The sequence below is a fragment of the Ictalurus furcatus genome, chromosome 13 (assembly GCF_023375685.1).
Source record: "Ictalurus furcatus strain D&B chromosome 13, Billie_1.0, whole genome shotgun sequence".
NCBI lineage: Eukaryota > Metazoa > Chordata > Actinopteri > Siluriformes > Ictaluridae > Ictalurus > Ictalurus furcatus.
The window spans coordinates 1,796,118-1,823,581 of NC_071267.1; the positions used below are offsets into that span (position 1 = coordinate 1,796,118).

Here is a 27,464-nt window from a genome sequence, read left to right on the forward strand (position 1 = left end):
TCAACAGTTCTTTCTAAATGTTTTAGAATATCTAAACTTTCTTGAATATTTAACAAAGAGCTGAATTACCAAAAGCTTTTATCATGGGTATTATGGTATAATGATACATTAATAATAATTGTGTTGTCTTGTTCATTACAATGTGACTAAGTTTATCATCAAATGCATTCTACCATAATTCACACCTTTGTGTTGGCTCTTTGCTTTTACCCATCATGAGTTGTTTCTTGTGTGACACCTTGGTAATGAAAAGCCTTTTTATAGACCATCAATTTACTAACACAGCTGATATTAATTTGTACAGATAAGAGGTATAATTACTTACGGATTTCAGATGGTTCCTTGCGTTACCTTGCCTTGGAGAACTGCTTTTTCTTAGCATGTTCAATACTTTTTCCCCTGTGTCATTCCACTTTATTACACATAACTTTATTTATGGACTTTAATGTTGTGAATTCTGTATATTTCCGGATTCCTTGAGTTAATACTGATGTCTGCTAAAAATTTCGTGTGAATAACCTCATAGGGAATAGATTTACTGAATTTTTTTTTGCCGTGTTCAATACTTATTTCCCCAACTGTAACTATAAACAGTTAAAACATCAAAAGTATTGGTAAAGCAAGGCCAATTCTTTTGTTTTTGCTATACACTGAACACTTTTGGGTTTGAGGTCAAAAGATGAATATCAGCTTTCATATCCCCATATTTAGATGTGTTAAACAACTTAGAACATGGCACCTATGGTGGCAGACCAGCCAATGTTTAGGTGAGCAAAAGTATAGGAACAGATAGTCTTAAAGTAAATGAAAAACAATAACACTTAATATTTGGTTACATATTGCTTGCTTGCAATAACCGCTTCAAGCGGATGAGTCACTGACATCACCGAACTGTTGGTTTCTTCTTTTGTGATGTTTTCCAGGTGTGGACTGGAAAGAGAAATGTAATATTCGTCCGTGTGGCAGCAGGTAGCTAATTGCCTCGTTCCTTCTTAGAGACAAGAGAATTAGTGACACATGCAACAGGTCCTGGTGACAGTGATGGAGAAGTTTTTAAAAAGGAAAAATGTAAACTCCGAACTGGGCCCTGGACAAGATTCTGACCCAGGTGAAGACCCTAGTATGAGTGGTGGTAAAAAGAAAGCAAAGACGGTGAGCTCGAGGCAATACAGCGAAAGCTATCTTTCGTTCAGATTTACTTTCACCGGGGATGAGACGACACCGACTCCATTATGCTTGGTGTTTGTCGAGAAGCTGTCCAACAGCGCCATGGTGCCAAGCAAGCTTAAACGCCATCTCCAAACGAAACACCCATCACTTCAAAACAAGCTGATGGACTATTCGTAAGCAGAGTGAAGGAAAGGAACCCAGATCTTATTGTTACGTACTGAACGACATTTTTCACAGAGGGCCAGGACAGCCAAGGGGGGGAGTATTTTTTTGGCACTCCTGGAGTAGCACCCTTGAGGTGGTTCTGTCACGATTTCCCCTCACGCTCGCGCTGGAGCATGTAGCGCGCTCTGAATCTCAAAGCGTGAGCTTCCAGGTTTTTCAGTGACATTGACTTTGTTTACTTTTGACACATGTGTTTTGTTATGATTTCTGTCTTGTCTCTGCCCCCTGTATTGTCATTGGTTGTTTCCCTTATGTGTCATCATTGTTCTCAGCTTTTTTGTGTTACGTTTATCATTTAAACCCCCTGTGTTCCATTGTTCATGGCGAAGTATTACGTGTGTTTTCCGTATACCAAGCCTTTGTTCCTCGTTTCATGGATCATGGTTTTGAGCTTGTTCTTGCCCTTTTTATTTGATTCTTGTTTAGCCTAGTTAATGCCCGTATGCCGTTCACCTGAACTGACTTTGTCTGTTCTGACCATGCCTGTGTTTCATGATTTGGATTTGTCTGCCTATCTCTCGTCTAATAAAGCACTTATCTGCACTTGCATCTGTCTCAACCTCCATTATGGGACAGTACTTGAGGTATAAGGATAATAAAAGCAATAAGAATAAAATGCTTGAAAGATTTATTATAACTGATTATGGCAATACAGATGAGTATAATCACTTAGAAAATGTTATATATGATAAAACTTTAATTTGGATATAATTTGCATTTATTATTAAAGCAATATTTAATGATTATGATTAAACATAAAGCAAAGACAAAAAAAAGTTTCAAACAAACAAATCAGAATTTCATGGTAATGGCAGCTGAATCATAGAAATCTACAGCTCGGCGTCTTCTGGAAAGATCTCCAGGGCATGGCTGAGAGAGGAAATGATAAAATAAATGCATGAACTGCAAATGCAAATGGAATTCCTAATATTCTAAAACATCTTTCTTAACTTGTCTTATGGAAAACATACCTGTGCACAGCTGCCTGTCTCTAGCAGACAGAGATGGACCTGGCAGTGCAGGTAGATCTTGGTGGAGAAGCCAGTGAATGTGAACATCCTGAAGGAGAAGTAGCTGGTCGTGGAGACACCGTTCTGCAACACTGCCACTGTGCCATCATTGGGGTTCGGACACCTGGAGAGAGGAAGAAAGAAATTACCTTTCCGTGAGTTATCTGAAAGCTACGGTCACATTTTTAGTCTCTTTTTCCCCACATACTCGTTACTGATCAGGTCCCAGTGGACGGAATAATCAGTCTGGTTGATGGGCGTGGCCCAGCAGCTGTCCAGCACAAGCCCGATTTGAGTTCTGTCGAACTGATCCACTTGCACAGCTATATACATCTGATGGTTCACTTCTAGGGTCACATTGCCAAAGAGTGGAACCTGGAATGTATCATCGGTATACGGGATCATGGTGATCTGGTATGAGCCCTCAGTAGACAGATACTTGCTGATTACACTGTGAACAGAAATAAATGCATTTAACATCTAAAATAATAATAATAATAATAATAATAATAATAATTATTATTATTATTATTATTATTATTATATTAATAACAAGACATTTATTTATATTGTAGGGTTCATATATTAAAATGCAGCTCTAAAATAAATAAATAAATAAATAATAATAATAATAATAATAATAATAATAATAATAATAATAATAAAGTAACCATAAAATATTAATTACATTTTTAAAAAGTAATCTCTAAATAAATTATACTATTATAATAAAACTATTGTAATAATATTTAACACACAAAATGTAGCTACTTGGTTGAATTATTAAATGACTTGTTAGTAATTCAATAATAATGCTTAAAATGTCAAACAATACAACAAGCTCAAATAAAATGATATGCTTTTGAAAATGGACGTGTAGAAGGCTGTTCAGCAACTTTAGTTGGGAGAAAAAATAGTGAAAATGTGCTTAAGTTGCTTAAGATGCTGGTGCTAGATTTATACCCTCCTATGGCTTCGATGTCCGTGGGCATGGAGATGCTCTGGATGAGTGGATACACACAGGAAAAGTTGATGTTGAGGCCGCCAACACGACTGATCACAGCCAGCCCTTCAGTCGTCCCAACATTGTTACTGAAGATAATGTGTGTGTCGTTATTCTAAAGAAAAACAGAAAGTACAGAATTATATGAGAATTGAGATTCTGCACTGCATAATTCCATCATAAAACTTTAATGTATTTTTAAATCTAAATTGACCTAATCATAAAGTCAGATATTTGACGTTTGCAATACGTCAAATAATGCAACAGACTACAATATTTCTATTAACTCTGCTAAAAATGCAACTCGCTAAGAGCTTTATTTTCATGAAAACGTCATCTGCAGGTTAACAATGTCATGTTGCTATTTTGTCTGGAAATAAATCACATGACAATGTGAGTAATGTGTTACTACAGTACATTTGACAAAAGTGCATTCACATTATGTTCTAAAACATATGTTGCACATATGAGCTCGTGAATTATGATGTATGTGCCATCATGTCATAAATAAAACCACATGTAAACAATTTTACGTGTGCGTAAGTGAAACGTAAACTCCATAGAAATCAGTTGAAAAACATCAATTTATGTACATGACAGTCAGCGGTATCAACTTGCACTTTATTAAGTGGCAGTGGTGGCTCAGTGGTTCAAGGCTCTGCGTTACTGATCAGAAGGTCACGAGTTCAAGCCCCAGCACTGCCAAGCTATTACTGTTGGGCCCTTGGGTAAGACCCTTAACCCTCAATTGCTCAGTTGTATAAATTAGATAAATGTAAGTCACTCTGGATAAGAGTGTCTGCCAAATGCCATAAATGTTTAAAAAAAAAATGTATTACACATGCTTTACTCTTACAAAATGATCTCAAAATTTGTTTAAATATATAAAGGAAAATAAATAAATAAATAAGACTATTCCAAATACTGCAGTGATTTAGCCAATTGCAATGTATTATTGATTGATGAACAGCACACTTTTTAAATGTAAACTTTTAAGTGCAAAGTTTAAAGTAAATATAAAAGAGTGCTGGTTTTGTACCTCCAGAGTTGTGCCACACATGTTGACATTACTGTCAAAGCTGAACACCAGCCTGTTATCTTGGAGCTCCCCTTTGCAGTTTGAGTCTTTCATGTGGAGATTATCTGCAGAATATCCGTCTTCAAAGAGCTCACAGCGAGAAAGAGACAGTGATCCAGTACTTCCTGAACATGTCTCAATGGCGTCTGAGGGAAAATAGAAGCAACTGTTTCATTAGTTCTCGGAGAAATGCATGAAAGGAAAAGGATCATGTAAAAATAATAATAACTGTAACACGGGTTAATCTCCCTGATTGGTCCTTAAACTTTATTATTACAGGCACGGACATAATGTCTTTTAATGTGGACAGGTTAATCTTGGATAAAGCTTGTGTCACCATCTAAGGTGGTTTTGTCTTTTTGACAGTCGTTTTTACCTGGTTTCGTGTTGAACTGCACTTTGTATGTTGCCAAAAACTGCATAGTACATTTAGGCTTGTGCATAGGATGCTACATTAGCATGCTCCACTGATGTTAGGGAAAAACAATAGTAAAATGAGAAAAGTACCATAAATATTCGGGCTTTGCGTTGTAATGTACCCACAGGCACAGCCATAAACGCCATTTATCTGCCTACAGACTTCATCCGAAGCACAGTTGAGGTTCTGACAGTGTGCTAAAAAGAGAGACAAGCAGAAAGACAATTACACGACAGTTTTATTACCATACTGGGGAGCGTCTGATATTCATAATATAAACTAGCCAACCAAGCTTTCTTATGCAATTCTATAGTATAAATACAAAAAATAATGAATGGATTATTTTCCTATAACAGCATATCCCAGAATGTTTTGGGTGGGACTGTTAGGCTGTGGATTGCAGTGTCAGTCAGCAATCAAAAAAAATAAAAATAATCCAAGAAATAAATGATATTGTTGATAATAAATGATATTGATGATAATGATAAAGAGAGGATATGATGATATTTATTGATATTAATATGAAAATAGATTAATTTCCATTAATAATGAAAGTCATGATTGAATAAAGGTGTTAGCTAGTTAGAGATGTATTGTCATGCGTTATTCGTAAGTAATAAAACACTTGAGGGCGAGCTGTAGAAGGTTTTGAGAGACATCGGTCATCGCGCCAATTGGAGAGATACACAGTACACCACCATAATGGGTGGATGTAATGTTCACATGTTCATATATTTATACACACAAACTGTCAGCAAAACTCTACCTGTTATTATTGGTGACATACCTGTAGTTTCTCCTGATCCCTCCTCAGCTAATATATGAGAGAGAGAGAGAGAGAGAGAGAGAGAGAGAGAGAGAGAATTTTCATGAATATTAATAAAAAACTTTCTCGCTCTTTTGAGGGACATCGGTCATCGCGCCATTTGGAGAGCTACACAGTACACCACCATAATGGGTGGATGTAATGGTCACATGTTCATATATTTATACACACACACTGTCAGCAAAACTCTACCTGTTATTATTGGTGACATACCTGTAGTTTCTCCTGATCCCTCCTCAGCTAATATATGAGAGAGAGAGAGAGAGAGAGAGAGAGAGAGAGAGAGAGAATTTTCATGAATATTAATTAAAAATTTTCTCGCTCTTTTGAGGGACATCGGTCATCATGCCATTTCGTGAGCTACACAGTACACCACCATAATGGGTGGATGTAATGTTCACATGTTCATATATTTATACACACATACTGTCAGTGAAACTCTACTTGTTATTATTGGTGACATACCTGTAGTTTCTCCTGATCCCTCCTCAGCTAATATATGAGAGAGAGAGAGAGAGAGAGAGAGAGAGAGAGAGAGAGAGAGAATTTTCATGAATATTAATAAAAAACTTTCTCGCTCTTTTGAGGGACATCGGTCATCGCGCCATTTGGAGAGCTACACAGTACACCACCATAATGGGTGGATGTAATGTTCACATGTTCATATATTTATACACACACACTGTCAGCAAAACTCTACCTGTTATTATTGGTGACATACCTGTAGTTTCTCCTGATCCCTCCTCAGCTAATATATGAGAGAGAGAGAGAGAGAGAGAGAGAGAATTTTCATGAATATTAATAAAAAACTTTCTCGCTCTTTTGAGGGACATCGGTCATCGCGCCATTTGGAGAGCTACACAGTACACCACCATAATGGGTGGATGTAATGGTCACATGTTCATATATTTATACACACACACTGTCAGCAAAACTCTACCTGTTATTATTGGTGACATACCTGTAGTTTCTCCTGATCCCTCCTCAGCTAATATATGAGAGAGAGAGAGAGAGAGAGAGAGAGAGAGAGAGAGAGAATTTTCATGAATATTAATTAAAAATTTTCTCGCTCTTTTGAGGGACATCGGTCATCATGCCATTTCGTGAGCTACACAGTACACCACCATAATGGGTGGATGTAATGTTCACATGTTCATATATTTATACACACACACTGTCAGCAAAACTCTACCTGTTATTATTGGTGACATACCTGTAGTTTCTCCTGATCCCTCCTCAGCTAATATATGAGAGAGAGAGAGAGAGAGAGAGAGAGAGAGAGAGAGAGAGAGAGAGAGAGAGAGAATTTTCATGAATATTAATTAAAAATTTTCTCGCTCTTTTGAGAGACATCTTTCATCACGCCATTTGGAGAGCTACACAGTACACCACCATAATGGGTGGATGTAATGTTCACATGTTCATATATTTATACACACATACTGTCAGTGAAACTCTACTTGTTATTATTGGTGACATACCTGTAGTTTCTCCTGATCCCTCCTCAGCTAATATATGAGAGAGAGAGAGAGAGAGAGAGAGAGAGAGAGAGAGAGAGAATTTTCATGAATATTAATAAAAAACTTTCTCGCTCTTTTGAGGGACATCGGTCATCGCGCCATTTGGAGAGCTACACAGTACACCACCATAATGGGTGGATGTAATGTTCACATGTTCATATATTTATACACACACACTGTCAGCAAAACTCTACCTGTTATTATTGGTGACATACCTGTAGTTTCTCCTGATCCCTCCTCAGCTAATATATGAGAGAGAGAGAGAGAGAGAGAGAGAGAGAGAGTTTTCATGAATATTAATTAAAAATTTTCTCGCTCTTTTGAGAGACATCTTTCATCACGCCATTTGGAGAGCTACACAGTACACCACCATAATGGGTGGATGTAATGTTCACATGTTCATATATTTATACACACATACTGTCAGTGAAACTCTACTTGTTATTATTGGTGACATACCTGTAGTTTCTCCTGATCCCTCCTCAGCTAATATATGAGAGAGAGAGAGAGAGAGAGAGAGAGAGAGAGAGAGAGAGAATTTTCATGAATATTAATAAAAAACTTTCTCGCTCTTTTGAGGGACATCGGTCATCGCGCCATTTGGAGAGCTACACAGTACACCACCATAATGGGTGGATGTAATGTTCACATGTTCATATATTTATACACACACACTGTCAGCAAAACTCTACCTGTTATTATTGGTGACATACCTGTAGTTTCTCCTGATCCCTCCTCAGCTAATATATGAGAGAGAGAGAGAGAGAGAGAGAGAGAGAGAGAGTTTTCATGAATATTAATTAAAAATTTTCTCGCTCTTTTGAGAGACATCTTTCATCACGCCATTTGGAGAGCTACACAGTACACCACCATAATGGGTGGATGTAATGTTCACACGTTTATATATAAACACACTGTCAGCAAAACTCTACCTGTTATTATTGGTGACATACCTGTAGTTACTCCTGATCCCTCCTCAGCTAATATATGAGAGAGAGAGAGAGAGAGAGAGAGAGAGAGAGAGAGAGAGAGAGAGAGAGAATTTTCATGAATATTAATTAAAATTTTTCTCGCTCTTTTGAGAGACATCTTTCATCACGCCATTTGGAGAGAAACACAGTACACCACCATAATGGGTGGATGTAATGTTCACATGTTTATATATAAACAGCAAAACTCAGCAAATCTCTACCTGTTATTACTGGTTGCATATATGCAGTTTCTCCTGATCCCTCCTCAGCTAATATATGAGAGAGAGAGAGAGAGAGAGAGAGAGAGAGAGAGAGAGAGAGATAATTTTCATGAATATTAATTAAAAATGTTCTCGCTCTTTTGGGGGACATTAGTCATTGCGCCATTTGGAGACACACACAGTTTGTGAAACTTTACCTATTAGTGGATGTGCAATAAATCCTGGTGCCTCCAAACCTAATATATGAGAGAGAATTCATAAATATTCATTTTGATTTCAGAATATAATCATCCACTCCACAAGCATCCACTCCAGTACTCTGAGCTGGAACCAGGGCTGTACCTTACTTCTTAGGCAGTAGTCATGGTGCTAGCAAGCACAAAGGAATGTTCAAAAACAAAACTAAAGCAGTGCAGACTCATACAAAGTTATTGAAACAGACCAAAATGATTTTGTAAACAATCTCACATTCTGTCATTAGCTAAGTATACATGCAGCCTAATAATCTGGTAATAATCTAATTGAGAGCTCAATTGAAATAACAACAAATGTATACATCTCAATTGGAAGAGAGTAAAACATTTTTAGTCATTTTAATATAAGGAATCGATTGATATGGTTATTTAGATGTTTTAACCTGTAAATTAACACTTGAAAGAATGTAAACTATCACATGTATGAATAATATAAAAATAAAACTATTAAATAATCCTAACTTTGAACCGCTCTGACATTATCACCTGCCGTGTGCTTCATACTAAACTGTATGGCTTGACTTGTATTCATTCTAATGGACATGTCTGACCTTGTATCCCGTCTAACTTTCACACCTGTACCTTTTTAGGACCTGTGAGACTGAGTTTCCGTTACTTCCTACCACTGATTTTGAGCTATTTCTTTTGTTCTGATTTTTTTTTGTTCACCATTGTGTTTTATTCACCTCTTTGAAGGCTTAGTGTATGTATGAAAATGATGTGTATGAGAATAAGGGATAAATTCTGTATCACAACGGTTCCCAAAGTGGGGCCCAGGGACCAAAGTGGGGCCCAGGGACCCTGAAGGATGCATAATTATGGAAATGATATGAAAATTTATATGGCTCCAATAACATTTAAATTATTTCCCCTAATATTTGAATAGTTCAATTAATTCATTGAATTATGCAAATAAAAAACACCATAATGATGGGGTGTATGGATTTTATCTATTTATTTATTTATTTTTGGGTCCTTGGCTGCTAAAACCTTTCAAAAGGCTATTTTGTGTAGATTCATGTCATATATTCCACAACACCTTTCTGTAATAATGTTACAACAAACAAACAAACAAACAAAAAAGGACTTACTCATAAAGAGCAGGATAGCCAGACATGGCAGAAGTGAACACCCCATGAATAGCACTGAATCTGGAATGGGAAAAAGAGACATATTAACTCACATATTATCGCTGACAAAGGAGAAAGTTAACACATATGAGAACACAATTGAGTAACAGGGTAATACCTTTGCTTTTCATATTTTCACAAAAAATTTTGACATTATCTAGAGTAAGTGCTGTGCAACTGCGGTGAGAAAAATTCAGTTTGTGTCTCTACTATTGAATTTTTATTTATATATTTGCACCACTGTAGGACAGACATTTGTATACCTTTTAGTCCATAATGCCAAATAAAGAGTACTTCAAGGGAAAATTATTACTTTTTACCGGTGGCTAAAGAATGTTTTTGTTGTTGTTGTTGTTTGTGTGTACATGTATACTTAATTAAATATTATTTTGTTTTTAGTGGGTGTAATTTTATTTTAAAACAATATCCTATAATGTCATTTTAAATATTGTTGTAAAAAGAGATTATTTATTTATTTTTAAAGAAATGATATCTGACACGTAACATCAATTTTATAAAATTGAGACTGAAAAGTCTACCAATTATGTGGTAACGTATAACTCTAAACAGATCTTACAGTTTTACTCATCAACAAGGTGTTTCAGCCTGCAGACCCTCTGCTCACAAGATGTTTTTGGTTTTTCGCACCTCTTGAGACTATTGTGTGTGAAAATCCCAGGAGATCAGCAGTTTCTGAAATATTCAAACCAGCCCATCTGGTACAAACAACCATGTCACGGGACATGAACATTATCTGAAACTCTTGATCTGTACCTGCACGATTGTTATTCATTGTGCTGCTCCCACTTGATTGACTGATTAGATAACTGCATGAATGTGCAGGTGTTCAGGTGTTCCTAATAAAGGTAATGGTGAGTGTAAATGAAAATATTTTGCATTGTAATAACTTTTAGTGTGTTTTTAATTTTTGTTAGACTTTTGAAATACAGTTTCACTGTGTAATTGATGTTTTTTCTTTCTTTCTTTCTTTCTTTTTTTTTTTTTTTTACATTTAGGGAGGAACTCCTCAACAGAGCCACTTTCACATATAACACTAATTCAAATTCTCCACCTTTGTAAGCGTTTTTTGGCACATATTACAGACCAAATATATTTACTTTTTTTCCCTTTAAGATACTGCTTTAATTTTTATTTTTACAAAAATTACATCATAGGTCAGAGAAGGTCAGTGGACTATATTCAGAACCTTGGTTGGAGTTTATATGTATCATAAGAGTTACAGTGATGGGAATACTCCTGTGAGAAGATGAGATTCTTTGTAATGGGTATGAGTGTTTTTGAATGGTATTTATATTTATAGCCCCATTTGAAGACTTACAGATGTTGGCTTTAACCTGTCAGCCTGGATAGACGTCTATTCCAGTCCTACCTACACCACACCAGACTTCTTACTGCTTTGTCTGGATGGGTGACTATCACCAAGTTCTTTTCAGAATTAGATGTATGGAAACATTAAAAAGGGGACATAACCAACGGAATATCACAAGAGCAAAGAGCTTTCCTTACTTCAGAAATAAATGTTAATTGCAAAGGAAAACTATTTATGTACTATATTTCTCTGTGCTCTATTTCAAGGGTAGCAGTTCTTTATGAATCGCCTACAAATTTCATTTGCAAAGTAAGCCAGGTTGAATTTAGAATTAATATCATGTTACACTGGTGAAATTTGACATAAATGTTTAAATAAAATGTTAACATGTATACAGTTGCTTTATGTTTATCATTTGGTTTCATTAGATATACTGAAGTAAAGTACTCCTGGACTAAAGGGTAAATACATTTAAAAAAAATAAGTAAATGTAACATTAATTTTGATAATTGAAAATCCAATATGAATTAAATTCAGTTAAAAACTTTGAGTAAATGCAGCACATTTGTTTTGGTAAAAAAAAAAAATCTAATTCTCTGTTACATCTATGTAGGTTTTCAAATATATCTACTCATTTTAATTTTTTTTTTCAGTTAGGGTTACTATTGCACTGATTTAGGATTTTAATTATATCTACTCAATTTTATGTCGTGGTACTAAATGTAGTTATTCAGATCTGTTAATTTGTTTACTTAAATTTACTCATAATTCATAAGGAATATTTAAATGATTTCACAGCTTTAAAATGTACTCAATATTTTTTCTCCTTTCTTGGCAGCTTAACAACTGCATTGTTTAAGGTACTGGGTGGAAAATGCACTGTGTAGGCTCTAGTGCAATGGCAGATTTATTTGTCTTCATAAACAGAAGTAAAGATAAAGATGATTAATCTAGCTGCTGACCCTCTTGATTATATTAAGTAAAAATAACAGAATGTTTAGCTGAATATGTCCAGAATTCTTCCCAAAGTCCTGATTTGAGCAATCTTAATTCCTTATATTTAGCATATTTTAAAATAAATTCATTAACAATTTAATACATTCATAAATTAACAGACAGATAAATTCAATGATGAATTAATAAGTTAATTACAATCTTACCAGGCTGTACCTCAATAGTATTGTGTCTGCAGAATGACACTGCAACTGTCTATGTGAAGAGAGAATCCCCGGGTATCTATATAGACATCGCAACAGGAAACAAAACTGAAATATGCAGCAGATTTACTTGTTCTAATTGCCTGGAAACTACATTCTTTTTTGACAAGTCATTCAGGCTTCTGTTCTGACAAAGAATATTTTGACTCTGATTGACCTGTTTCTTTTGGCATGACTATTCAATTGAAAAAAAAAAAAAAGTCAGAAGTTACTCTGTACACTCTTTTAAAATAGTGGCAGAGATGAGATGAGTGTACATGTACAGACACAGTGAACTGCAGTTAGCTTCTAATCAGAAATTCAAATAGCAATAAATATGGCAATTTAAATAAAGTATTTACAGTAGACGTAAGGTGCACGATTATGGACAGCAGTCGCAGTTGTAAACTGTAACAGTTTTGCAGATAGTGCAATAGTATAAACAATACTTGTGTAAATAAATAATCCTTGTGCAATAAATAATGTGAACAATACTTGTGCAAAATAGTATATAAATATATAGCCATTGTGTAGAATGGTGCAAGTAGTCCTTGTGCAAAATTGTATATATATGTCACGTTTCGTGACATAACGGAGATAAGGTAGGATGCAAGTGCAGTATGAACAGTTTTATTGAGAGACACGCAGGCAGGTAAATCCAAACAGTAATCCACAAACGTAATCCAGTAACATGCAAAGTTCAGGCGATCGGCAAACAGGCATAAAGGGGCGAGGCAGGAATCAAGGTTGCGGTCATGGAAATACAGGGTCGAGAAACAAAACAAGAAACATGAACAATAGCGCGGGACTGGTAGCGGAGTAACCAGCGTGAACTAAACAGACGAATCTAAACATGAAACATGAACTATGACTGTGACTATGGTTATCAATCGTAAGGACTCTAAACTAATCTACTATAATATATCTTATCTACCTATAATATTCCGCACCATTTGCTGGGAGGGTCGCGGTACATATAGAAACATAATCAGCGTTGTAATGGCTGACGGCTGAGAGCAATTCAGACACACGTGAAACAACAACCAATGACAGAACAGGGAGGAGACATAACAGAAACATAACAAATGCACGTGTCGAAATGTCACGATTGTCAACAAGGGAAAAGCAGGTGCTCGCGCACCTGCTTGTGCGTGTGCTCACATGCTCCACAGTGCACTGCTTAAAGGGGAACTCGTGACAGAACCCCCCTCAAAAGGCACTCCTCCCGGAGTGCCATGAAACATCCATCTCCATTGGCGGCCCCGGCCCCCTGGGCAGAATGTCCCAAGCAGAGCCAGGAGACCACACGGCGTTCTTGGCGAAACAAAAAAGCAGAGCGACGTTCACGGCTGAACAGGAAATTGGAGCGACGTCCTTGTTGGAGCAGGGAAGCAGAGTGACGTCCTCGTCGGAGCAGGGAAGCAGAGCGACATCCTCGTCAGAACAGGAAGGCAGAGCGACGTCCTCGGCGGAACAGGAAGGCAGAGGGACATCCTCAGCTGAAGAGGAAGGCAGAGGGACGTCCTCGGCTGGACAGGAAGGCAGAGCGATGTCCTCAGTCGGACAGGAAGGCAGAGCGACATCCTCGGCTGGACAGGAAGGCAGAGCGACGTCCTCGTCAGAACAGGAAGGCAGAGCGACGTCCTCGGCGGAACAGGAAGGCAGAGGGACGTCCTTGGCTGAAGAGGAAGGCAGAGGGACGTCCTCGGCTGGACAGGAAGGCAGAGCGATGTCCTCAGTCGGACAGGAAGGCAGAGCGACATCCTCGGCTGGACAGGAAGGCAGAGTGACGTCCTCGGCCAGACAGGGAAACAGAGCGATGTACGCAGCAGTGCAGGGAAACAGAGCGACGTCTTCAGTGGAACAGGAAAGCGGAGTGACGTCCTTGGCTGAGCAGGAGAGCGGAGCGACGTTCTCGGCTGAGCAGGAGAGCAGACGACGTCCTCGGCTGAGCAGGAGAGCAGAGCGACATACTCAGCTTAGCCTGCAAGCTGAACTTGGCTGGTCATGTCAGCAGACTGGGACGTGAGCAGAGCTTGGTTGTCCGTGTCAACAGACACTTGGTTGTGCATGTCAGCAGACGTGGACGTGAGCAGAGCTTGGTTGTCTGTTTCAGCAAACTTAGGCGTGTGCAGAACTTGGTTGTCCCCGTCGGCTGACTTGGGCCTGAACATAAATTGGTTGTCCTTGTCGACAGACTCGGGCGTGAGCAGAACTTGGCTGTCCTTGTCGGCAGACTCGGGTGTGAGCAGAACTTGGCTGTCAGTGTTGGCAGACTCGGGCGTGAGCAGAACTTGGCTGTCAGTGTCGGCAGACTCAGGTGTGAGCAGAACTTGGCTGTCGGTGTCGGCAGACTCGGGTGTGAACAGAACTTGGCTGTCGGTGTCGGCTAACTTGGATGTGAGCAGGGCTTGGTCGGTCATGTCAGCTGACTTGGATGGGAGCAGGGCTTGATCGGTCATGTCGGCTGACTTGGACGTGAGCAGGACTTGGCTGTACATGTTAGTAGACTCGGGCTTGAGCAGATCGTGGTCGGCCGTGTCGGTAGACTTGGGCTTGAGCAGAACTTGGTTGGCCGTGTCAGTAGACTCTGGCTTGAGCAGAACTTGGCCGTGTTAACAGACACTTGGGACAGTAACTGGGCTTTACAGTGGCTCTGTGGAGCTGAGACCCCCTCCTGAACCTCAGGCTGGAGCTCTGGTGCTGGGGCCTCCCTGTTGACCTCTAGCTGGAGCTTGGCAGGTGAGCCCACCTCGTGGGTCTCAGGTACGAGCTCTGAGGTCGCCAGGTTAACCTCCGGCTGGGGCTCTTTTGCTGGGGCCTCCCTGTTGACCTCTAGCTGGAGCTCGGCAGGTGAGCCCACCTCATGGGTCAAGGGTTTGAGCTCTGAGGTCACCAGGTTAACCTCCGGCTGGGGCTCTTTTGCTGGGGCCTCCCTGTTGACCTCTAGCTGGAGCTCGGCAGGTGAGCCCACCTCGTGGGTCTCAGCTTCGAGCTCAGAGGTGGCCAAGGTTAACCTCCGGCTGTGGCTCTGCATGAGTTTGCCTGTAGTAGTGGGTAAACGGCAGGGCAGGTTTGCCTGCCAGACTTACCCCCCCGAAAAGTTCTAGCTCGACCCTCGCCTCCGGACTCCCGAACCGCATCATGAACTCCCCCACAAACTGTTCTACACTGTCCAGGTTCCTACAGTGCTTATCCAGTTGGAGCTACACCCAATGACGGGCCGGTCCAAAGAACCGGGACCACATGAAGCACTTCTCCTCTGGCTTAGGGTCTAACAGGATGGAGAAATAGAATTGACAGTCTACCAGAAAATATTCTGGGGCACCGAAAAATCCATCAAATGGATCAGGAAGCTCCATAAATGTCCATTGTGGGAATTGGACTGAGTCCATAGCGGGGATGGTTGGTGTCGACTTCCGGGTTCTGCGTTTTCTCCGTTCTCCTGCTGCATCCATGTTTAGGCGGAATATTCTGTCACATTTCGTGACGTAACGGAGATAAGGTAGGATACAAGTGCAGTATGAACAGTTTTATTGAGAGACATGCAGGCAGGTAAATCCAAACAGTAATCCACAAATGTAATCCAGTAACATGCAAAGTTCAGGCGATCGGCAAACAGGCATAAAGGGGCGAGGCAGGAATCAAGATCGTGGTCACGGAAATACAGGGTCGAGAAAAAAAACAAGAAACATGAACAATAGCGCGGGACTGGGAGCGGAGAAACCAGCGTGAACTAAACAGACGAATCTAAACATGAAACACGAACTATGACTGTGACTGTGGTTATCTATCATAAGGACTCTAAACTAATCTACTATAATATATCTTATCTATCTATAATATTCCGCGCCATGTGCTGGGAGGCGTGCGGTATATATACAAACATAATCAGCGTTGTAATAGCTGACAGCTGAGGGCAATTCAGACACACATGAAACAACAACCAATGACAGAACGGGGAGGAGACATAACAGAAACATAACAAATGCACGTGTCGAAATGTCAAGGGAAAAGCAGGTGCTCGCGCACCTGCTCGTGCGTGCGCTCACATGCTCCACAGCGCGCTGCTTAAAGGGGAACTCGTGACAGAAACCTCCCCCCCTCCCCAAAGGTACTCCTCCCGGAGTGCCACGAAACATCAATCATCAGGATTTCTGAAACATCAGAAATCCTGACCTTTGATTTGATTATTCTCCCTCAGCCTGTGCATTCATGACGGCTTCATGTCTTTCATCTACAGCATAGGAATAAATTGCAAAATAAATGAAATTAAACAGTACTTGTCTTAAATTCAAATAAAAATCTGACCACTGTTCAGTAAATATCAGTAAATATATAACTAACTATATATTAAGTAGCTGCATGAGCTAGCTACCTAAACTGTGACTGTGCTAGCTTGGACTGAGTTCTGACAATCTACAGAAGTCGCTCATTTATCTTTTAAAAATTTGAAGAAGTGTTTAACATACATTTGTAGACAAAATCCTCTGTTGGAGCGACAGCCTGTTCCACCATGTTTTTGTCCAAATTTAAAACTCAACAGGTTGAGTAAAATGTAAAATTCACTGCAAAAAGTTGAAAAGTTGAAGGGGGTCAATACTTATCCAAGGCACTGTACCTGTAATTACATAGTCGACATTATATAGTTTATGCTGTAGTAGTCTATAATAATTGTTTAACAAGGCTCTGACGTCCAGGCCAAGCCTCCAGGCTGTGACATCCAGGCCAAGCCTCCAGGCTCTGACGTCCAAGCCAAGCCTCACGTCCCTGAGGTCCAAGCCAAGCCTCACGTCCCTGAGGTTCAAGCCAAGTCTCACGTCCCTGAGGTCCAAGCCAAGTCTCACGTCCCTGAGGTCCAAGCAAAGTCTCACGTCCCTCAGCTCACGTTCAAGCCTGCTGATCCAGTTGACCAAGCTCTGCTAATATCTCAGCCTAATGACCAAATGCTGCTCACGCCCAAGTCTACCAACACGGTTGCCCAAGTTCAGCCCACGCCCAAGACTACTGACATGCATAGCCAAGTTCTGCTCGCGCCCCAGTCTGCTGACACGCACAGCCAAGTTCTGCTCGCGCCCGAGTCTGCTGACACGGCCAGCCAAGCTCCGCCCGCGCCCGAGTCTGCTGACACGGCCAGCCAAGCTCCGCCTGCGCCCGAGTCTGCTGACACGGCCAGCCAAGCTCCGCCCATGCCCAAGGTTCACCTGGTGACCTCAGAGCCTCAGCCTCCCTGTTCAGCTGAGGACGTTGCTCAGCCTCCCTGTTCAGCTGAGGCCGTCGCTCAGCCCCCCTGTTCAGCTGAGGCCGTCGCTCAGCCCGCCTGTTCAGCTGAGGCCGTCGCTCAGCCCGCCTGTTCAGCTGAGGCCGTCGCTCAGCCCGCCTGTTCAGCTGAGGCCGTCGCTCAGCCCGCCTGTTCAGCTGAGGTCGTCGCTCAGCCTCCCTGTTCAGCTGTGGTCGTCGCTCAGCCCCCCTGTTAAGCTGAGGTCGTCGCTCAGCCTTCCGGCTCCATGGCAAACGTCGTTCCTCCCTACTGCTTCGAGGAGACCCACGCTCCTCTCCCTGGCCTTACAGGGGACTTCGCTCTGCCTTCCAGTTCAGCTGGGGTCATCGCTCCACTTTCATGCTCCACCGAGGACTTCGCTCAGCCTGCCTGCCCGGCTGTGGATGTTGCTCTGCCTTCATGCTCCGCCGAGGACTTTGCTCAGTCTGCCTGCCCTGCTGTGGATGTCGCTCTGCCTTCATGCTCCGCCGAGGACTTTGCTTAGCCTGCCTGCCCGGCTGTGGATGTCGCTCTGCCTTCATGCTCCGCCGAGGACTTCGCTCAGTCTGCCTGCCCTGCTGTGGATGTCGCTCTGCCTTCATGCTCCGCCGAGGACTTTGCTCAGCCTGCCTGCCCGGCTGTGGTCGTCGCTCTGCCTTCATGTTCCGCCGAGGACTTCGCTCAGTCTGCCTGCCCTGCTGTGGTTGTCGCTCTGCCTTCATGCTCCACCGAGGACTTTGCTCAGCCTGCCTGCCCGGCTGTGGATGTCGCTCTGCTTCCCTGCTACGCCGAGGACGTCGCTCCGCTTCCCTGCGCCGCCAAGAACACCGTGCAGTTTCCTGGCTCTGCCTGGGACATTCAGTCCAGGGGGCCGGGTCCGCCAATTAAATGGGATGACTCATTCAATTCAATTCAATTCAATTTTATTTCTATAGCGCTTTTTACAATAGACATTGTCTCAAAGCAGCTTTACAGAAATATCAACATGGTATACAGATATTAAAGATGCGAATTTATCCCAACTGAGCAAGCCACTGAGTGGCGACGGTGGCAAGGAAAAACTCCCGAAGATGTTTTAAGAGGAAGAAACCTTGAGAGGAACCCGACTCAGAAGGGAACCCATCCTCATCTGGGTAACAACAGATAGTGTGAAAAAGTTCATTATGGATTTATATGAAGTCTGTATGGCCTTAGGAGCAGCCGTAGTCCCAGCAGTCTGGAATTAGAGAAGATTTGAGCTCCATCCAGAGGCAGAAAGGATCTGGATCTCTAGTATCTCCATAAATTCATGTGGGGCTCGGCGAAAGGAGAGAGGGAGAAAAAAGATTATTATGACTGCGAAGTAGTAGAACAGAATCTAGTCAGGGTAGGCTTGAGTAAACAAATACGTTTTAAGCCTAGACTTAAACACTGAGACTGTGTCTGAGTCCCGAACACTAATAGGAAGACTGTTCCATAACTGTGGGGCTCTATAAGAGAAAGCTCTTCCCCCTGCTGTAGCCTTCACTATTCGAGGTACCGTCAAATAGCCTGCATCTTTTGATCTAAGTAGGCGTGGCGGATTATATAAAACCAAAAGGTCGCTTAGATATTGTGGCGCGAGACCATTTAGTGCTTTATAGGTTAATAAAAGTATTTTATAGTTAATGCGAGATTTTACTGGGAGCCAATGCAGTATTGATAATATCGGTGTGATATGGTCGTACCTTCTAGTTCTAGTTAGGACTCTAGCAGCTGCATTCTGGACTAACTGGAGCTTATTTATATTCCTACTGGAACATCCAGACAGTAAGGCATTACAGTAATCTAATCTAGAGGTGACGAATGCATGAACTAGTATTTCCGCATCATGTAGTGACAATATGTTTCTTATTTTAGAAATATTTCTGAGATGAAAGAAGGCTATCCTAGTAATATTATCTACATGAGCATCAAATGATAGGCTGGAGTCAATAATCACTCCAAGGTCTTTAACTGCTGCACATGATGAAACAGAAAGACCATCCAGAGTAACCATGTGATCAGAAAGATTACTTCTAGCTACACGTGGGCCTAATAAAAGTATTTCTGTTTTATCAGAATTAAGTAGAAGGAAGTTAGTTAACATCCAATGTCTAATGTCCTTTACACAATCCTCAGCTTTACTAAGCTTCTGTCTGTCCTCTGGCTTCGCTGAAACATACAACTGTGTATCATCAGCATAACAGTGGAAGCTAATTCCATGTTTACGAATAATTTGACCTAGGGGTAGCATATATAAAGTAAAGAGCAGTGGGCCTAAAACAGAACCCTGTGGAACTCCAAAAGTAACCTCAGTACGCATGGAGAATTCACCATTTACATCTACGAACTGATAACGATCGGTCAGATAAGACCTGAGCCAGGAGAGGACTGTTCCCTTAATACCAACAACATTTTCTAATCTATCAAGGAGAATAGTGTGATCTATAGTATCAAAAGCTGCACTAAGGTCGAGTAACACAAGCAGAGAGACACAACCCTGATCGTAGGTCAGTAGAAGGTCATTTACTACTTTAACTAATGCTGTCTCTGTGCTATGATGAGGTCTAAACCCTGACTGATACATTTCATGAATGTTATTCCTATCTAAGTACGAGCATAACTGCTTTGCTACAACCTTTTCTAAAATCTTAGAGATGAAGGGGAGATTTGATATTGGTCTATAGCTGGACAATTGAGACGGGTCAAGATCAGGTTTTTTAATCAAGGGTTTAATAACTGCTAATTTAAGTGATTTAGGTACATGGCCAGTGCTTAGGGAAGAATTGATTATATTTAGAAGTGGTTCAATTACTCCTGGACAAATCTGTTTAAACAAACATTTAGGTACGGGATCTAGTATGCAAGTTGATGAATTGGCTGAAGAGATTAATGTAGCTAGTTCGGTCTCTCTAAGCGAAACAAAATACTCTAAACATTGATCTGATATTGCTACATTGTCATGTAATGGGTTTGTTACAGTACTGTCCGGTTTTAATTTAATGGCCTGTATTTCACGTCTAATATTTTCAACCTTATCGATGAAAAATTTCATGAAATCTTCACTGCTATGTAATGATTGAATGTTTCTCTCTGTAGTGGTTTTATTCCTAGTTAATTTTGCTACTGTGTTGAAAAGGAATCTAGAATTGTTTTTGTTGTCTCCTATTAAGGTGGAGAAATAGATTTTTCTAGCATCGCCAAGAGATTTCCTATATTTCAGTAAGCTCTCCTTCCATGCTGTTTGAAATATCACCAGTTTGGTTTGACACCATTTACGTTCTAATTGTCGAGTTGTCTTTTTAAGGTTCGCGTTTGATCGTTATACCAGGGTGCTAATTTTTTTTCTCTAATTATTTTCCTTTTGAGTGGAGCCACTCTATCTAGCGTGTAGCGGAGTGTTGACTCCAAGCTTTCAGTCGCCTGATCGAGTTCTATGTGATCTGATGGTGATCCAAATCTAATTGATGTTTCTGCGAGGTTATTTATGAAGCTCGGTGCAGTAGCTGATGTGTAGGTACGTTTTACGCGGTAGCGAGGCGAGGTGGAAATATTATGATCAATTCGTATTATGAACGAGATAAGATAATGGTCTGAGACAACTTCAGACTGCGGAAGAATGATAATATTTTCTATACTTAGTCCGTATGTTAGTATGAGGTCAAGAGTGTGACCACCATTATGAGTAGGCCCGATTACGTTCTGATTAATCCCTACTGAATCTAAGATGGACACAACCGCTAATCTTAGAGGGTCTTCCAGGTTATCAAAATGAATATTAAAGTCTCCGACGATTAATGCTTTATCTACAGACACAACCAGGTTTGAGACAAAGTCTGCAAATTCACTAAGAAATTCAGTATATGGCCCTGGGGGTCTGTAAATAATAATTAGAGGAATTGACTTATTTTTTGTGGCTACATAACTTATACTGGTATAAAGAATTTCAAAAGAATTAAATTTATGCTTAGGTTTTTGTGTGATGACTAGATTTTTACTATGGATGAGACCAACACCTCCTCCTCTACCAGTTGAACGAGGCTGATGTACATAACTGTATCCAGGAGGACTGGCTTCATTTAATGCTATGTACTCGTTTGGTTTAATCCAAGTTTCTGTTAAACACATTAAATTACATTCCTGATCAGTAATGATGTCGTTAACAATAAGAGCCTTAGACGCAAGAGATCTAATGTTTAATAGTCCTAGCTTCAGATCAAAAGTGCTGGCTGTGCATTCAATATGATTTAATTTTATGTTAATTAGGTTACGAAGATAGACTTTCCGAGATTTTCTATATATTTGTATAGCTCGGGGAACAGACACAGTCTCTATAGTATGTACTACCGGTGCCGGATTTTTAATTGAACATTGATTATACTGAATGTTGTTATTATTGGAAGATGTACTTACGCTAGGCAGTCACTTGGAGTGTAGCGCCTTGGAAATGTTGTCTGATAGCAGTTCCGCTCCAAGGCTGCTGGGGTGCAGGCCATCAGGACGAAACAACCTAGGAGGCTCCCAGAACAGATTCCAGTTATTGACAAACACCAGATTCTGCTCATTACACCAAGAGACTAACCAATCATTTAATGCTAGAAGTCTACTGAACTTTTCTGCTCCACGTCTGTATGTGGGAAGAGGTCCAGAGACGATGATCTTCGCGGTGGGTGATCTGCCTCGTACCGTCTCGATCAGGCTGGAGAAGTCCCTCTTCAGAACCTCCGTCTGCCGCAGCCTGGTGTCGTTCGTCCCCGCGTGCAGCACAACCGCTCCAATGCGCTCGTCCTTCTTCAGGATCCCGGATACCTGCGCAGCGACATCAAGGACACAAGCACCAGAAAAACAGTGTGTGCGCACCTTACCTTTAGATGAGGCTACACGGACGTTCCGCACAATGGAGTCCCCGACGATCACAGCGTTGGGTCTGGTCTGGCGGAGAGGGGCGAAGCGGTTCCTGGTTGGAATCTCGAACACCGGAGGTGGAGAGGGTCCAGCCCGCGCCTTCCGCCGCTGGTTCACCCAAGGCCCGAGGTGTGTTGGCGCCGGCGTGACGGAGACCACGGCTGGGAAAGGTGCACGGTCCCTGCACAGAGAAACACACGGCGTAGAGGGGCTGGGAGTGGAAATACCACGCTGTGTGCTTACCTTACTCATGGCACTCCGGGAGGAGTGCCTTTGGGGGGGGGGGTTCTGTCACGATTCCCCCTTTAAGCAGCGTGCTCTAAGTGCGAATGCGCGAGCACCTGCTTTCCCGTTGTTGACCGTAGTGACATCTGGACACGTGTGTTTTGTTTATGTTTCTGTCATGTCTCCTCCCTGTTCTGTCATTGGCTGGGATTTCTTGTGGGTCTGTATTGCTCACAGCTGCTAGCAGTTTAGACGCTGATTATGTCCGCATATATACCGCGCGCCTCTCAGCACACAACGCAGAAGATTAAATGTTTGGAGTTGGTTTAGCTCGTATCATAGTCATAGTTCGTGCTGGATTATCCGCTTCCAGTCCCTCATCGTAGTTCGTTTCTTGTTTTGTTTATCAACCTAGATTCCTGCCTTGCCCCGTGTATGCCTGTTTGCCAATCGCCTGACCTCTTGCATGTTTGTGGATTACGTTTTGGATCACGTTTTGGATTTGTCTGCCTGTCTCTCTTTCCAATAAACAACCGTTCATACTGCACTTGCATCCGTCCTATCTCTGCTCCGTCACGATTCGTGACATAGTTAGAATATCTGTGTGAGAAGGATCAGTCTGAACGGTGTAGCATCTATGTTTAGCATGCTAAACGCTCTTTGTTTTCATGTCCTGTTTTCTGCCTCTCCCTCTGTTTCGTAACAGAATATCGCGCCCACAATGGAAGTAGCAGGAGAGCCCGGAGTCCGAAAATTTCTTTATTTTTGGAACTTCCCGACAAGGGAGGAGTACTACGCCTGGCAGCGCAAGCAGCAGGAGGCACACCAAGCTGCGCTATGGAGGCAGCAGGAGGAGTTGCGGTTTAAGCAGCGGATGGAAGAAGTAGACCGGTTGCTCCGTGGCGTGGAAGAAGCGCTTCGCCCCCGTCTCGTGGAGCGGAACAACACTCCACCTTGCTGCCTAAGGGAGGTCCAGTCACGCTGCCTAGTCTGGAGCAGAAGGCTAGCCCAGAACTTTTTTTTGGGGGGGCAAGGGTGACAGCAGAGCGACAGCGTGAGGCCTACGGGGAGGCCTCAGCTGTGGGGCTCCTGCCTGAGGTCAACATGGCGACCTGAGGCCTACGGGGAGGTCTCGACTGTGGAGCTCATGCACGCGGAGGAGGCCGTCCCGCTGCCCTGCCCGGCCGAGGAGGCCGTCCCACTGCCCTGCCCGGCCAAGGAGGCCGCCCAGCCCTCCAGTCCCGCCGGGGATGCCGCCCAGCCCTCCAGTCCCGCCAGAGGCGGCGCCCAGAGTTCCAGTGCTGCCGTAGGCGACGCCCAGCGTTCCAGAGCTGGTGCCCAGGGTTCCAGAGCCGCCGGGGGCGGCGCCCAGCATCCCAGCTCCACCAGGGGCGGCGCCCAGCGTCCCAGAGCCGCCGGGGGCGGTGCCCTGCATTCCCGAGCCGCCGGGGGCGGCGCCCTGCATTCCAGAGCCGCCCGGGGCGGCGCCCTGCGTTTCACTTCCAGCGCCGCCAGGGGTGCCACGTCGACTTTCAACCCCGGTGGGGGTGTTGCTCCGCCCCTCTGCTGTCCGACGGAGGCTGCCTCGCTTTCTGTCGCAGCAAGAGACAGCTCGCACAGGGGCCCGGGACCCCCGTTGGAGGGGGGTTCTTGGTGGTCCGGGAGGAGCACCCTTTGGAGGGGGGTTCTGTTACATCACGGCCAGCAGAGGGCACTGTGGCACGGCTCCGGACTGGTCACATGACTGTTTTGTTTTTGAACCCCAGCTAAAAAAAATCCCCCAAAATTATCTGCTTTAAGCACCGCCTGATAATTTATGCAGACTTTTTTTTATTCATCAGCTTTAGCAGCTGTTTCAAACTATGCAACTTTACCTTGAAACATACAGTATGACTATTTTTTTTAATGAAAGTTTCCTATTCACATGTACAAAAGTTGTGTGCCACCTAAGCATTTAATTTCTAAAATGTAAAAAGTTTTGGCTTACTAAATCAATTAATGTAAATTTACAAACATTTATGACCACTTTTATGTATTTACGTGCTAACATGAATCGTTGCTAATACAATGACAGTTTGAAAAATAGATTATTTTAAGGAAATCCACTGAGAGTTTCCATTACACTAAAATCTCTCAGCTGGAAGTAGCTCCCTCCAAAGTGCAAAAAGCACCATTTACATTATATAGTCAGGTCCATAAGTATTTGGACAGTGACACAATTTTGGATGCAGGAGTGCGTGATTAAAATGAAGGTGAGTGTTCTGGGAATTGTGGTCCATGGTGGCCATGTTTGTAGGCCGCAGTGCAGGATGGGAAATGTAGTCACTGGTTTGCTGTGATATGACAGTACACATATTTCTAATTTTTTTTTCAATTTTACTTTGTATTGCTGCTTCATCTGCTTTTTATATTCTTCTATGTCTATAGAGGAATGCTTTATGTATCGATGATGTATAAAATGACTGCAATTCCTAAACGGTTAATTCAATATTGTTGTTAAACCCCTTTAATTAAAGCTAAATTTCAACTGTTCAATTTCAAATCCATTGTGGTGGTGCACAGATGCAAAATTACAAAAATTGTGTCAGTGTCCAAATACTTATGGACCCGGCTGTAAGTAGTATGCTCATTCCTGTTAGCCTTCATTAGAATTCTGCTTCAAACATATCACACGCTTGAGGAGAGCTTTCCGCTTGCACTATCTATGCATGTGTTGTGGATAAAAATGACATGAAATAAGCATGAGGGAGACTTAGTATGAGTAAAATGTAATTTTAGTGGTAATTCACAGGACTGGTGGGTGCGTAGTCTGGAGGAGAGCGGGAGGGGGAAGAAAATGGGGTGCGTCCTGGGGACATGGGAAAGTCGGCAAAGGTGAAGTGGGAGGACCACTGAGAGTGGGGCGGACTGGTAGGTGAGAAGAGGGACGAAGGGTCGGGGCCCGGATCAGAGAAGAGGACATCTCCCTCAGACTGAAAGCCGGAGGGGGGGTCCTGGCTGTGTAGAGGCATCAACACACACGTTCACGGGGCAGATTCTGTATCGGAGGGGGGGAGGGAACCCCGCATTTCCATCTCCATTTCTGGAGGGGGTGCTGCGAAGATAGTTAAGTAGCACCATGATATCAGCAGTGAGATGCATAAGCTGATAATGAGTGTCCAGATCCAGATCCAGTAACGGGAAGGACTGACGACGGGCACCTAGACACATAGAAGCGGGATTAGGCGGACATTGACAAATTGGAATTACACTTTAAAGATCTTTAAGAGCACTACACTGTGGTGTAGTAGTCAAAAAAGTCAAAAAGAGGTATACGAGCTGAGCTGAGGAGTGCTAATACACACACACACACACACACACACACACACACACACACGCTCGTACAGTCAAGGGCGGGCAAGTAGACACAACATACACACACATGAATAACTTTATAAGAATAATGAAAAAGGAGTAATAAGATATTATAATATCTTATAGTAATAGAGAAACTCTCTATAAAAAACAGAATAGTAGGATATGCAGGACAGTAGAACTGTAATGATATTAAGAAGTAGGAAGTACAGTAAATCGCTTTTCAAGTAGTATAAATATATATAAAATAAGAAATACAGAGCAAACATGAAAATAAATTATAATAAATGTAACTTACTCATAATTCAGATGGTTCAGATGGTGAAGATTCTTGTCTCGCAAGGAAGGCCTTAATTTTAAGAGAGAACCATGAGGAGCCATTTATAAAGGTGGCTGAGTCAAGCTGCCCCCCCCCCCCCGCTGTCACAGCTCGGTCTGATCAGAACTCAAATTCCCAGGATGCAATACTCACTTCTCAGGCACGCATGCGCTCCCCATCCCCGGAGTTCTGATCAGACACACCTGGCACCAATCACACACTAGTACTTAGAGAAGACATCCACCTAGAATCGGCGCGAAGTATACGCTCAGTAGCCTAGTTTGCTGCGTTACCAAGCCGATCTAGTTCGTTGTTTCTTGTGATCCTCGACCCTTGCTTTCTGTCTCGACTACGCTTTCTGGATATCCCCATTTGTATTGTTCACCCGATCGCTTGACCCTTGCCTACTCTACGACTATGCTTCTTGAACTTCCCCCGCTGTTCGCCCGCCTCCCGCTCCTGCTTCCGTACCGTCTCGAGGTTGGTGACAGAATACTTCGCCTATTAATGGAGGCAGCGGGAGATCGTTGGCCGAACGCCATCGAGGGACATGGCCGGATGCTTAGCGAACATGATTACCGTCTCGCCCACCTAACTGAGCAGGTAGCTCGGTTAAATCAAGCTGCACAGCCTCCTACGGTGCCGACCCCACGCTTACCTCCCACTCTAGCGCCGGAGAAGTATGATGGAGATCCCGCACGCTGCCGGGGTTTTTTACTCCAGTGCTCCCTGTTTTTCTCCACGTACCCAGACATGACGGAGAGTCAGAAGATCATCCACTTCATGGAACTTTTAACCGGGAAAGCTCTCCTCTGGGCTACCGCGGAATGGGAACAGGAAGGGAACCGTATCAGCACGTTTGAGCAGCTGACATCACGTTTCCGCACGGTATTTGATCACTCTCCAGACAGCCGGGAGACTGGGGAGGACTTATTGTCCATGGCGCAGGGATCACGGAGTGTGGCGGATTACGCCCTCGAATTTCGCACGGTCGCCGCCCGGAGCGGATGGAATGACCCCGCTCTAAAAGCCATGTTTCGCCGGGGATT

At 42.6% G+C, this 27,464-nt stretch overlaps 3 protein-coding genes across 58 annotated transcripts in view; 1 reads left to right on the forward strand and 2 right to left on the reverse strand.

Annotated features, from left to right (window-relative positions):
* Positions 1-27,464, forward strand: part of LOC128616688 (pancreatic secretory granule membrane major glycoprotein GP2) — an 81,202-nt gene that overhangs the window by 14,395 nt on the left and 39,343 nt on the right. The window lies entirely within an intron of this gene.
* On the reverse strand, positions 2,007-12,410 carry LOC128616685 (pancreatic secretory granule membrane major glycoprotein GP2-like). Of its 50 annotated transcripts, none has more exons than XM_053639376.1 (17): positions 12,317-12,410; positions 9,788-9,847; positions 8,640-8,678; positions 8,443-8,490; positions 7,964-7,990; positions 7,710-7,736; positions 7,466-7,492; positions 7,212-7,238; positions 6,196-6,222; positions 5,944-5,970; positions 5,692-5,718; positions 4,994-5,101; positions 4,448-4,632; positions 3,369-3,523; positions 2,614-2,856; positions 2,367-2,529; positions 2,007-2,265 (listed from the first exon to the last, which is right to left on the reverse strand). In XM_053639376.1, the coding sequence occupies exons 2-17, from the start codon at positions 9,831-9,833 to the stop codon at positions 2,188-2,190; spliced, it is 1,254 nt and encodes a 417-aa protein (XP_053495351.1). In that variant the 5' UTR covers positions 9,834-9,847; positions 12,317-12,410; the 3' UTR covers positions 2,007-2,187. The 50 variants fall into 50 exon arrangements, with proteins under 50 accessions (XP_053495351.1, XP_053495355.1, XP_053495356.1 ...); XM_053639380.1 differs by lacking the exons at positions 7,212-7,238; positions 7,466-7,492; positions 7,964-7,990 and adding exons at positions 6,452-6,478; positions 6,692-6,718; positions 8,204-8,230; XM_053639381.1 differs by lacking the exon at positions 7,964-7,990 and adding an exon at positions 8,204-8,230.
* Positions 18,358-22,784, reverse strand: LOC128616690 (uncharacterized). Of its 4 annotated transcripts, none has more exons than XM_053639435.1 (3): positions 22,225-22,784; positions 22,026-22,122; positions 18,358-18,873 (listed from the first exon to the last, which is right to left on the reverse strand). In XM_053639435.1, exons 1-2 carry the CDS (start codon positions 22,767-22,769, stop codon positions 22,035-22,037), a joined length of 633 nt encoding a protein of 210 aa, XP_053495410.1. In that variant the 5' UTR covers positions 22,770-22,784; the 3' UTR covers positions 18,358-18,873; positions 22,026-22,034. The 4 variants fall into 4 exon arrangements, with proteins under 4 accessions (XP_053495410.1, XP_053495411.1, XP_053495408.1 ...); XM_053639436.1 differs by having other exon boundaries at positions 18,358-18,881; XM_053639433.1 differs by having other exon boundaries at positions 18,358-18,908.